The sequence below is a fragment of the Pteropus vampyrus genome, unplaced genomic scaffold (genome assembly GCF_000151845.1).
Source record: "Pteropus vampyrus isolate Shadow unplaced genomic scaffold, Pvam_2.0 Scaffold10, whole genome shotgun sequence".
NCBI classification, from domain to species: domain Eukaryota; kingdom Metazoa; phylum Chordata; class Mammalia; order Chiroptera; family Pteropodidae; genus Pteropus; species Pteropus vampyrus.
The window spans coordinates 7,662,913-7,675,085 of NW_011888791.1; the positions used below are offsets into that span (position 1 = coordinate 7,662,913).

The following is a 12,173-nucleotide window of genomic DNA, read 5'->3' on the forward strand; positions in this document are numbered from 1 at the left end:
TAGATTCTCCTGTCGCCCACCTTTAAAATATACAATAGTTTCAAATCTCTTAGCTGTGTATCAGATGAAGAGCCAAAAGCCTTGATTCTATTTTTCAGATACCCTAAGGTCCATATCAAAGCTGGCAACTGGCAGAAATGTGAGTTAGGAGAAGTCTTAATTTTGTTCTGAGCTCCTTGACCAGTGACCTTTTGCTGTTCATCTGCTGGCCAGATGTTTTGGCCTGAGTCAACCTTCCCTAGGTTCTGTATTTCTGACCCTCTATCTCTTTTGTCCTCGCCACAACTTACCTGAGTTCCAATTGTTCAAATACATATGCTATCTAAATATACTCAAAGTTAGTTGATAAATTGTGGATGGTATATTAATGAATGTGTAATGCTCTCCAAACTAGGTTTTTTATATTATATGAATTTTAAAATAATTCCTTTAGGATCATACCTTAAGCCAAAGGTCCCTAACCCCTGGGCTGTGAACTGGTACTGGTCTGTGGCCTGTTAAGAACCTGGCCGCACAGCAGGAGCAGTGGGTTAGCGGTGGGTTAGCGGTGGGTTAGCAGTGGGCTAGCAAGTGAAGCTTCATCTGTATTTGCAGCCGCTCTCCAGTGCTAACTTTACAGCCTCAGCTACATCTCAGATCATCAAGCATTAGATTCCCATAGGAGCACTGGTCCCTGGTGCCAAAAAGGTTAGGGACCGCTGCTTTAAGCCAAGATATCATTCTAATAGTAGAACCTCAGATAACATGAAAGTGTACACCGAAGAGATTTTTGGATAGAGGGATCTTATAGTATCTAATAACAATACCATATTATTACTTTTCAAGGAGGCTTGACCCTAAAATAATTACAATTATCCTTTTGCTATAACTTATTTTATATATATGTGTGTGTGTGTGTGTATGCGTATATATATACACACATATGTGTATATACACACACATATATATGTATATATATATATATATATATGTCTAGAAAAACCAGGGAAGGCAAGGTTTTTGAGGGGGAGGCAAATAAGATGATCTCAGTATCATCTATATCAACCAGACTCTCATATATAATAAAATTACAGAAAGGGAGATAATATCAGAGAATAAAAATTACTTTTTCTCTCCCTGCAATCAGAATAATGTTTACATCCAGATAGGTAGCTCCTTATCAGTTATAGTTTCAAAGAGAACTTTAACTTTTAGCCCAGAATGTTAAGAACTATAGGTCTACCAGAGGCCCTAATGATACAAGAATGGCTAAAGCAAAAAAGTAAGCAAGCAATAGGACACAAAAAATGTAAGAGATATTAAAACTGGAAAGTTGTAACTATTTTATAATTTTAAAACTTCAAATAAGAATCTAAAAAGTGACAAATCGATTATAAGAATTACTATGCCATTAAAGAATGGTTAAGACACAAAACCACCATTATGAATCTCTTTGTTCCTAAGTAGTCTACTATGATCCAAGTCTACTAAATTGTTTTGAACATTACTGCAGTATTCAGAACTTCTAAAATAGTTCCCCAAAGGTGACCTGCTCTTCCAGGATTATTAGGTTATGTTATATGGTACAGCAGACTTTAAGATAAGAGAGATTATCTGGATCTAATCTAATAATCACATGAACCCTTACAAGCAGAAAGCTTTCCGTGGCTAGTAGCAGATGAGGAAGTCAGAGAGATTCTAAGCATGAAGAAACTTAACATGCTGTTGGCTAGCTTGAAGTTGGAGGGGGCTGCATGACAAGAAATTCAGGTGGCCTTAGGAGCTGAAAGGGGACCATGGCTAACAACCAGCAAGAATACAGGGATCTCAGTCTTATAACCATAAGTAACTAAATTTGGCCAACAACCTGGATGTGTGTGTAAGCAGATTCTTCTTTAGAGCCTCTAGATAATGGTCTAGTACTGTCATTACCTTGATTTTCACCTTGTGAGACCCTAAATAGAAGCTAGTTGAGCTATGTAGAGTCCTCCACCTCACCCCCTCCACCGCCCGCCTTTAATTCCCTACCCCTTCCACCTCTGACCTATGGTTGTTGCTGTCTTCCCCTTAAGAACTGGATCTCTGAAGGCGGGGCGTCTCCTCCCACACGCTTGCAGAGTGCACCTGGGGCCTGGAGCCCCCCAGGGCCTGGTACCCCCGGAGCACTCTGGGGGGCCTGGTGCACCCAGAGTATATTCTGTGGCTCCGCCTGGGGCACAAACCCAGGCCCTTCTGCATGTAAAGCAGACGTGCTAACCACTACACTATGGAGCCACTCCCATGCAGACTTTTAACCTAAAGAACGGTAAGCTAAAAAAAAAAATCTGTGTTGCCTTATGCCACTATATTTGTGGTGATTTGTTACACAGCGATAGAAAATGAACACATTTACCATCTATATGAGCTTTCAGTATAATGAATTCCACAAGATTAACTCCAATTACCTAAAGTAATGGACATCTTTGTCTTAAACTGTAAAAATTTGATATCCTTCTTTACTTTAGTCTCTCTGAACTCAGGATTCTCCCTCTCTCCTTTTAATCTAACTTCATATACAACTGTCATAAATTTTTAGGTTTGGGACATTATCAATCACCAAGTCCAACCTTCCTAATTTTATACACAAGGAAAGAGAGGTTCAATGGCAAACAAAGATTGGGGCTAGGAATTGAACCGTGGCTTCTGACTGCATCCAAAATATCTATCACCACTACTGTACCAACCACATCTTAATTATTTTGTTTTCTTTCTATGACTGTTCTTAATTTTCATAAAAATGTTCTTCAAGTACAGACAGCAATCAGAAACTCGTAGAATTTTCTAAGTGCACATATATCATGTTTCAGGAGATAGGACACTATCCATTTTGCTGTTTTTTCATGTGTGCCTTGATTTTATCTGACTGCTTGGAAAATATATCATTTCCCCCTAAATGCATTACCTTACATTTGCCCACAATGAAGTTCTTCTGCCACTTTTCTGCCCACTCATACAGTCTTGTGCCGTTTTCATGCAGTTCATCCCTGTGACATGGCATCTCACTACCCAGAAGTATGTAGTATCATCTGTAAATTTGGAGAATTCACTGTGCACTCCCTCAAGATCATTTACAAATTGGCTAAATAAGACCACCCCCCCAGCACCAAGCCCTGGGGACCCCACTTGTTCATTTAGAAAAATGTTCATTCTTTTTAAACCTTTGTTTCTTTCTTTTGAGCCCCTATACTAAGAGATTCAGCAAATATTATTAGCAGCTATTCACCTAGTTTCTTGTGAGCTGTCCTGAGTAAACTTAGCAGCAGCTGGTAATATACGGTCAGCCATATCTTTTGTTCCAGATAAAATACGCTCCGGTTCCATAAATTCTAGTACATCTGATAAGTGCTGGGCTGTACATCTTCTGACTGCAGTGTGTAAATGGCTATGAGGAAACATGGTCAATTAAAACAAAGTTGATGTATGAACAATTTCTCAAAGACTTACTTTTAAAGTTAAATAACTGAATTATTCCTAACCTTCATCACCCTTAAAAGTTAAAGACAAATTATTTGCATTAGCTATCCCTCCTCAAGAAGTTAAAAAAAACAAACTTCAATCATTAACATATATTTAGTTCCAGATCTATGAATGTAGGTAACATTATTAGAATAACAAATTATTATCCTTTGTATGCTCAGTATCTAATATGTTTCTACCACAGATTATTTAATAAATGTTTTTCAGTTGAAATAATATTGAAATCTGCTTGTTTTTTTCCTACACCCCAGATTACAAACAATTGCATTTTTACTTTAAGGACTTATCAAGATTATTCTGAACATTACCTTTGTCCTCCATTAATAAGAGAAACAACTGCACGTGCGGGAGTTACATTACTGACCATAGCTCTCAATGCTTTGTCAACATCTTCTCTTATAAATGTATTTGATTCTCCTGCCTTATGCAACAAAACTTTTACTGTAGTATCTAGTTCTTGATCCATGCTCTTTTTTAGGTAAGTGAAAAGATCACTTAAACAGACCACAGCAGCACGAGAAACTCCAGAGCGTAAATTTTTCACCTAAAAAATCCAAAATGCACATTTTGCTAATATTCTGAAAGAAAATCAGTGATAACTTTGAAAAGAAATTTACCATTAAAGTAACATACTGTAATATTTATTAGCTTATGTCCTAAAAATCAACATTTAATAAATTTTTTTTTAAATGTTGCAAAGTAAGGCACTAGTTACTTTACATACGAGCCTACTCATATCATTTAACAGTTTTTTTTTAAAGGTCAAGTAAATGTAGCATATTTATTCTCTGTTAGTCAAACGATCCTTAACTCAGCTGAAAATAAATTTACCTCTTGAACTACTGCAAAATTTGTTTCATGTAACTTTGTGTTCAGTATTTCAGAATGAAAAGCAGCTAAGCATCTAATAAAATTCAGTCCCTCAATTTTCTTCTCCCTACAGGAAAAAGAAACAAATGACAAAATCACTAATTAAGATGAGGTTCAACTGGAACAGGATGTTTTCTTTTGTGTGTATGAAATATTGCCATTGAGGAGACCTGGCCTATTTTCCCTTATAATGTAGAAATCAAATAAAAAATTTGTCAATTTATTTGCTCCAATAGCTCTCCTTCATGATTCAAAAGATCTTTTAAGAGCCAAAACCACTATTGACAAACTAAGTTCATGCTCTTTATGTAAAAAGGAACAATTTTCCCCTAGTAAGAATGGCATATTCTTTCTAGAGAACATAGGGAAAAGAATGGCATATAAAAGGTGAGGGAAGCAATAAAACAAAAATGGAAGAAGTAACTATCTGTTATCTTCTTGGTGAATATATAAGAACAAAAAACCACCAATACATGTTCTGTAACTTGTATTTCTTTTTCATTATCTAATGTAATGAGCCAGATTAAGAGTAGGTGGATACTAATGCCAAAAGGGCAAGTTCAAGTGAGATTTAGATATCATATTTCAAACATGATGGTGTTAATCTTGTGGATTTGGAAAATGTGAGCTAAAATGAGTTTCCTTAGTTGGTAATATTGATAGTAATTATTTTTTAAGTATTTAAATCCTCTGTATAAGTTATGGAAAACAGAGAAAAGACCTAAGATTCCAAGGTAGTAAGAGTAAACCTATTTAATAACTATCTATTTCAAAATTTTCATTTTTTGGATAAGCATGAAACAGTTTACAGTTACAGTTTAGATGTAGAAACAACCTGATTCTATACACATAAAAGTAAATAAAAAGTAGAGTCTAAAGAGGGGGAGAAAAAAAAAGAAATTAGGAAATAGTGGCTGAAATTTTTCCAAATTTAATCAAAACTATAAACTCTTAGATCCAAGAACAAACCCCAAGCAGGATATCCAGAGAAAAAATACAACATCTGAAACATCATAATCAGATTGCTAAAAAGAGTATAAAGGGAATATTCTTAAAGGTAGCCATAGAAAAAAAGGCACATTACATACAGAAGAACAAAGAATAATTGCAGAAGACTTCAGGTCAGAAATATGAAAGCCAGAAACCAACTGAACAAAATCTAAATGCTAAAAGGAAACAAACAACACAAAAAAATCAAGTTAACAAATCCTCAATTATAGGTGGATATTTCAAAAGCCCCTTTCCAGTAATTGATAGAATAGACAAGAAATCAATAAGAATACAGAAAACCTGAACACTACAACTAACAGCAGAATGCTTTTCAAAGTTTATGTGAAACATTCATATGAAAAAGATAAAACATCTCTGTCCTAATGATCTTATAATGAGAAAAAGATAAGATATAAGCAGCATAAGAGGATTGGATTGGGGAAAGAACACTTTCAGTGAGGGTCATGAAAGAAGGTTTTTCTGAGGAGGTGACATCTGACAGGTATCTGAATGAAGTGAGAAAGAAAGCCACTGGGAAAGTGTTCAAAGAATGAAATACAAAGATATTAAGGTAGAAATGAGGTGTTCAGGAAACAGCCAGGTGACTACAGTGGATAAGTAAGGCAGAGCATGGTAGGGGGTGAGGCTACAGAAAGAAGCAGTTAAAATTTTTTTTTTTCTTTCTAGTGTTTTAGGGAAGGAGACACTAGAGGGTTCGGCATGGGGGAATCACATGGTCTGATACATATTTTAACAGCGTACTCTGGCTGTTGTATGAAATGGGCATCACATGGAAACCAGTGATGACACTATTATAGCCAGATGAGAGATAATTGTGGCTTAGATTAGAAGATCAACAGCAGAGACTGCATAAGTAATTGGGTTCAGGATATGTTCTGAGAATAAATGGATGGAATGTGAGGAAATAAGAAAAAGTCAACACTCATTTAGTATGAACAATTAAATGTCCATGGCAGGGCTATTAATTAAGATGGTGAATACTGAGGGAGAAGCAAACTTGCGATTAGGAGAAGAGAAAATTAAAAGTTCTATTTTAAGGATTATTATATCTACATTGATATCAAATATAATGAATATTGGGTATCATTCTATCATTTTCTTGACTTTGTATTGTTTTGATATCAGGGTAATACTGGCCTCAAAGAATGAGATGGGAAGTACTCTTCAATGTTCTGGAAGGTTGAGTAGAATTGATTTCTTCCTTAAATGTTTGGTATAATTCACTTGAGAAACCATCTGAGCCTGGAGTTTTCTTTGTGGCAAAGTTTAAATTCAAATTCAATTTCCTTAATAGATATTGTGTTATACAGATTATCTCTTTTTGGGTGAGTTTTGGTAGTTTGTATATTTCAAGGAATTTGACAATTTCACTAAGTTGTCAAATTTATGGGAATTCTACTAAGTTGTCAAACTTATGGGCCTGAAGCTATTTATCATCTCTATCTATTATCTGTTTAATAGCAGTATGATCAGTAGTGATGTCCCTTCTTCCATTTCTGATGTGGTAATTTGTTTCTTCTCTCTTCTCTTGATATATCTGACTAGAGGTTTATCAATTTTACTGATCTTTTCCAAGAACACACTTTGCTTTCATTGATTTTTTAAAAATTTCATTGATTCTATTTTTTATTTCATTGATTTCCACTTGATCTTTATTACTTTCTTTCTTTGCTTATTTTGGGCTTTATTTGCTCTTCTGTTTCTAGTTTAAGGTGAAAGCTGAGGTCACTGACATAAAACTTTTCTTGTTTTCTAATATAAGTGTTACAGTGCTATAAAATCCCCTCTGATGTAGCTGCATCCTAACAAATGTTTATGTTTCATTCTTAATTCAGAATTTCTAATTTAATTCCACTGTGGTCAGAGAACAAAATTTGTATAATCTGAATCCCTTTAAATTACTTGTTTTATGTTCTAGAATATAGTCTTTCTTGATCAGTGTTCCTTGTGGACCTAAAAACAACGTGAATTCTGTTGTTTCAGGTGGTATGTTCTATAAATGTCAATTCGGTCAAGTTGATCAACAGTGTTCAAGTCTTCTTGAACACTATCCTTACTGATTTTCTTTCTACTAGTTCTATCAATTAATGAGAGAAGATTATTGAAGTTTCAATTATAATTGTGGATTTGTTTATTTCTCTTTGCAGGCCTATCAGTTTTTGCTTAATATATTTTGAAGTTCTGTTATATGGTAAATAAATGTTCTGGGTTGCTATGTCTTCATGATGAGTTATCCTTTATTGTTATAAATTGACCCTCTTTATTCCTGATGTTATACAAAATTCTAAAATGGCACGCACGGTTCCTGCCTCCTGGTGTACACACCTGTATAATATCCTCCCCATGAGAGTGAATATGATGGGATATCACTTCCCTCAAACACATTACATTACATATAGCAAAAGGGATTTTGCAAGTTGCCCTAAAGCTCGTTGATTCTCTTTTCATATCTTCCTCTAGATTTTTAACACATGAACTAGAATTACAACTATAATTATAATGTCCTTATCTACTAATTGTATCATCTGTATCATTTTTTAATTACTTTCAATTGTTTAATTTTCTTTTCTTCTCATTATAGGTCGTATTTTCCTACTTTGTTGCATGCCTAGCAATTTTTTATTGGATGCTAGGCATTGCAAATTTTACTTTAGATATTTCTGTATTCCTAAAAATATTTTTGAACTTTCTTCTGGAATGAAGTTATTTGAAAAGTTTGACTTTGCTTTTCTCAGGCCTTGCTTTTATGCTTTGTTAAGTGGGACCAATCCAGTCTTTAGCATAGGGTTTATTTATTCCATAGATGAAGCAAAACTCTTCTGAGTGTTTTACCCAAAGATCTGTGAATTATGAAGCTTTCCACTCTTCCAGTGGGAATAGGAAGTATTCCTGGCCTTGTATATGCTCTAGGGATTGTTCCTTCTAAGTTCTTTGAGGGGCCCTTATCCTGGTTTCAAGTAATTTACTCACACGCATGCCCTGACCAGGACTCAGCTAAATATTTGAGAAGAATCCTCTGAAGGTTTCTGGAGTTCTTTGAGGAGTTCTGTCTTCTCTAGCATTCTGCCCTGCAAACTCTAGTGATCATGGCTTCCCCAAACTCCCAGCTCCATCTCCATCTCTGCTTATATCTAGATAGTTTTCCTCTCCTTGGGCTGCAACCAGGAAACTACCTGCAGGAAGGAAGCCAGGGCAATTCTAGGGCTCACCTTGCTTGCTTCCCACCTCTCAGAGATCACTATATTTCATTGCCTGGTGAATAATATTTTGAAAACCATTGTTTCATATATTTTGTATGATTTCTTTACTTCTTTCAGATGTGAAGGCAAATCTAAAGCCTGTTAATCCATCTTGGCAGGAAGTGAAAGTTCCAGAGTTCTATTTTTAGACAATGTTAAATTTACCAATGAATTTAAAATTTATTGGCATCCAAGTGGAAGTGTCAAGGAGGCAGCTGGATTACAAGTCTAGAGCTCAAGAAGGTACCTGGGATCCAGATATATGTTTATGAGAAGTCAGAGTATGGATGGAATTTATAGGTATGGAACTAAATAAAATCATTTAAGAAAGGGCTTGACAAACTATGGTTCATAGACCAAATCTGGCCCCATCAGATTTTTTAAATAAGTTTTTATAAGTAAAGTTTATTGGAATACAGCCATATACATTTGTTTTCATATTGTCTAAGGCTGCTTTTGCACTACACAGTGAAGATGAGTAGGTGTGACAGAAGCATTTGGACTGAAAAGTTTAAAATATTTACTATCTGGTTCTTTACAGAAAAATGTTACCAGCCTGGAATGAATGTAGATAGAGAACTCCAGTGGGTTGAATTCTGGAACCTTTTCAATTCTGAAGTAAAACAGAAGAGAGGAAATCAAAGTACTGAAGCATAAAAAAATCAAGAGACTCTGATTTTTCCAAGAAGAACTGAAAAAAGAATATCAAGAAGAAGGGAGTGTCAATTATGTCAAATGTTGCTAAAAGGCTAAAATGAGGACAAATAAATGACCAATGTAGATTTATCAAAATGGTCACTTTTGTAGTTATAGTGAAGTGGTGGTCATCATGAGGAGGGTTGAAAGCCAATTAAAGAAGCTGAGAAAAGAACATGAGGTGAAAAACTAGAGACAATGAGTTAGTCTTTTTAAGGATTTTTGCTCAAAATTGGGGAGGAAAGAAATGTGAAAAAGATATGCAATTAAGACAGGTTTTAAAAAATAAGAGATATTATAGCACATATTAAGTTGATGCATATGATCTAGTAAAGAAGCAAAACTGATGATAAAGTGTAGGATGGGGATAGAGAGAGATGCTGAAGGAAGAGGGGAGGAAATGGAACAAGGGCAGCCAGTGAATGTTCCAGCTGAAGCAAGTAAACCACTGTCTTTTTGTTTCCCTTGAGTTATTGGCTGGGCTGGCTGGGTGGCTGCTACAGCTGTTGTAGGAACCGATAAGTGTTTTCAGAATTGTTATAGCATATATTTCCCAGAAAAACACTTGGAGAAATGATGACATTTATACTCTAATATCAGAATGTTTATGTCAGCCACAATAAAGCTAAATCACGTCCTTGTGGTATATAAGTTATAATATATCTGGTAATACAATACTATTATAACCAGAATTCAGCTACCTTTATAAGTTGAAAAAAATTGTGACTACCTAAGAACTAAAATAATCATTTCTAAGATATTTGAATAGAAAAATGTTTCAAGGTTTTTAATTAAAAATTTACAGTAAACTTTTGGAACTCAGCTTAGTTTTAAGTTAAGAATGGTGATCTTACCAATCCTCATCAGCTAAAAGCTTCAGAGCTTCTGTCAGTGCTACTTCTGGTTTGGAAAATGGCTGTAGTTCTGATGAATCCATTATTTCTGGACTATGAGTGACAGAAGGCATCCTTTCTTTGTACTGTGGAATGGTTCTAGGAGATGCTTCCCCTAAAACAAACAAAAAATATTAAAGCATCAGGGAACTTTGATACAAAGAGATACAAATGGCATTCTGATTACAGATTCTAGGAATATTTCTTACAGAAACTAATACTATTAGTTTAGTGTCCAACAACAGGTATACTCTCAACAAGTATGATCTTTTTGAATAATTTTTTCTCTTTTTTTAATACTAGTTTTATTTTATTTTATTTTATTTTTAATTGAGGTATAACTGACACGTAACATTATATTAATTTCAGGTGTACAATATAATGATTCAATATTTTTAGATACTGCAAAATAATCACCAAAGTCTAGCTACCATTGTTACCAAACGTAGTTACAATTCTTTTTTCTTGTGTTGAGAACTTTTAGGATTTACTCTCTTAGCAACTTTCAAATATACAATATGGTTATTATTAACTATAGTCACCATGCTGTACATCCCCATGACTTATTTTATAACTGGAAGTTTGTACCTTTTGACTCCTTTCACCAATCCTACCTCTCATCCACTCAATCTGTTCTTGAGAATACAGAATTCTTAAAACTTTTCTACACTTCTTGCATTATAAAAGAAATGCAAGCTAGGAAGAACCTCAGACATTCATCTAGTTCAAATCTTATATTTATCTTTGAGAGAAGTTAATATATTGTCCAAGATTGTGTTTATATACTTATTTTTTCTATATTTCTTGGGTTTTTTTATTGATATTTAGACTTCAGACCCAACATATATTTAATAATGTTTATTATAGTTCATAGTTTATTCCTTAGAAACAATCATAATAAACAAAAATAATAGGCAATAATACTTAATGTTTACTATAGTTCACACGATATTTCATTTCAACCTCTGATTTTACCTAGTTGCTACTAAAGACCTATTCAATATTTTTAAAAACAGCACAGAAAACATGGAACCTACTCTTGACCAGGTATAGACCCTTACACATACTCAATGAGAGGCTGAATAAATGATAAGTGTAAATTTTTTTATCATGATCTAATATAAACCAGCTTTACAATCTCAGTTACCTTAGCTATAAAACGAGATACCACGCCTCAGCAAAACGGGAATATCTGCAGGGAGCATGGGAGAGATCTTTGAGATAATCTGCACCTCTGAGATAATTTAGGTATTTACAAGGGCAGAAAATGAGGTCTGTTTCTAGGTCACAAAGCTAATTAAAAGGCAGAACTGATACTTAAAAAGCCAAGTCTGCCTACTGACTCCTACTAGTTTAGTGTTCTTTCCATCACAAATGATCTGAACCAGATATAGTCTCTTCAGCTTAACAAGCATTTGTGACATTACTCTTTACATTTAAAAAAGTGACTTACCTGAATCTGAAAACACTAAAGATGGTGACCTTTTTAAACCAACCCCTCCTTTCAATGCAGGGTTGAAGGCATTGTTTTCCAAAGAGGAACTCTCATTTTTTGATATTCCCACCTCATCTCCAAAAATATTTAAGGCTAGAAGAGAGAAAACAACCAATCAACTTATTATTTTTTTTAATGAGAAATAATTAATATTTATTGTAATAGAAGCTACTAGGTCTTGCAGATTTCAGCATTACAGTTCAACATATTCCACTATTAGCCATATATCACCCTCATTTAAACCATAGTACACTACTTTTAGAATATTACTAGTTAAAAAAACACGCCAAAAGCTAAAATGCACTTACTTTCAGATGCCATTTTCTCAGTCCCTGTATGTTTCATTCGTTCCCAGGGATTCTGTTCCTTCTTTTCACAATCTTTAATGTCAAAAAGGTCCTTTTCCTCTTTTCTCTTTTGTCTCATCTTGTCAAAAGTAGATTTTGAAATAGAAACTTTGATCTGCATGAAAAA

At 34.5% G+C, this 12,173-nt stretch overlaps 1 protein-coding gene across 3 annotated transcripts in view; it reads right to left on the reverse strand.

Annotated features, from left to right (window-relative positions):
* Positions 1–12,173, reverse strand: part of TOGARAM1 (TOG array regulator of axonemal microtubules 1) — a 68,015-nt gene that overhangs the window by 11,787 nt on the left and 44,055 nt on the right. For 2 of the 3 annotated variants that reach the window (XM_011376203.2, XM_011376189.2), the window contains 6 exons: positions 12,008–12,161; positions 11,658–11,792; positions 10,166–10,319; positions 4,327–4,432; positions 3,804–4,039; positions 3,242–3,400 (listed from right to left, as the gene is read on the reverse strand). In XM_011376203.2, coding sequence (XP_011374505.1) covers positions 3,242–3,400; positions 3,804–4,039; positions 4,327–4,432; positions 10,166–10,319; positions 11,658–11,792; positions 12,008–12,161 — 944 coding nt within the window. Of the gene's footprint in view, positions 1–2,920; positions 3,045–3,241; positions 3,401–3,803; positions 4,040–4,326; positions 4,433–10,165; positions 10,320–11,657; positions 11,793–12,007; positions 12,162–12,173 lie in introns of those variants that run through there. The other variant, XM_011376212.2, reaches the window with a different exon arrangement.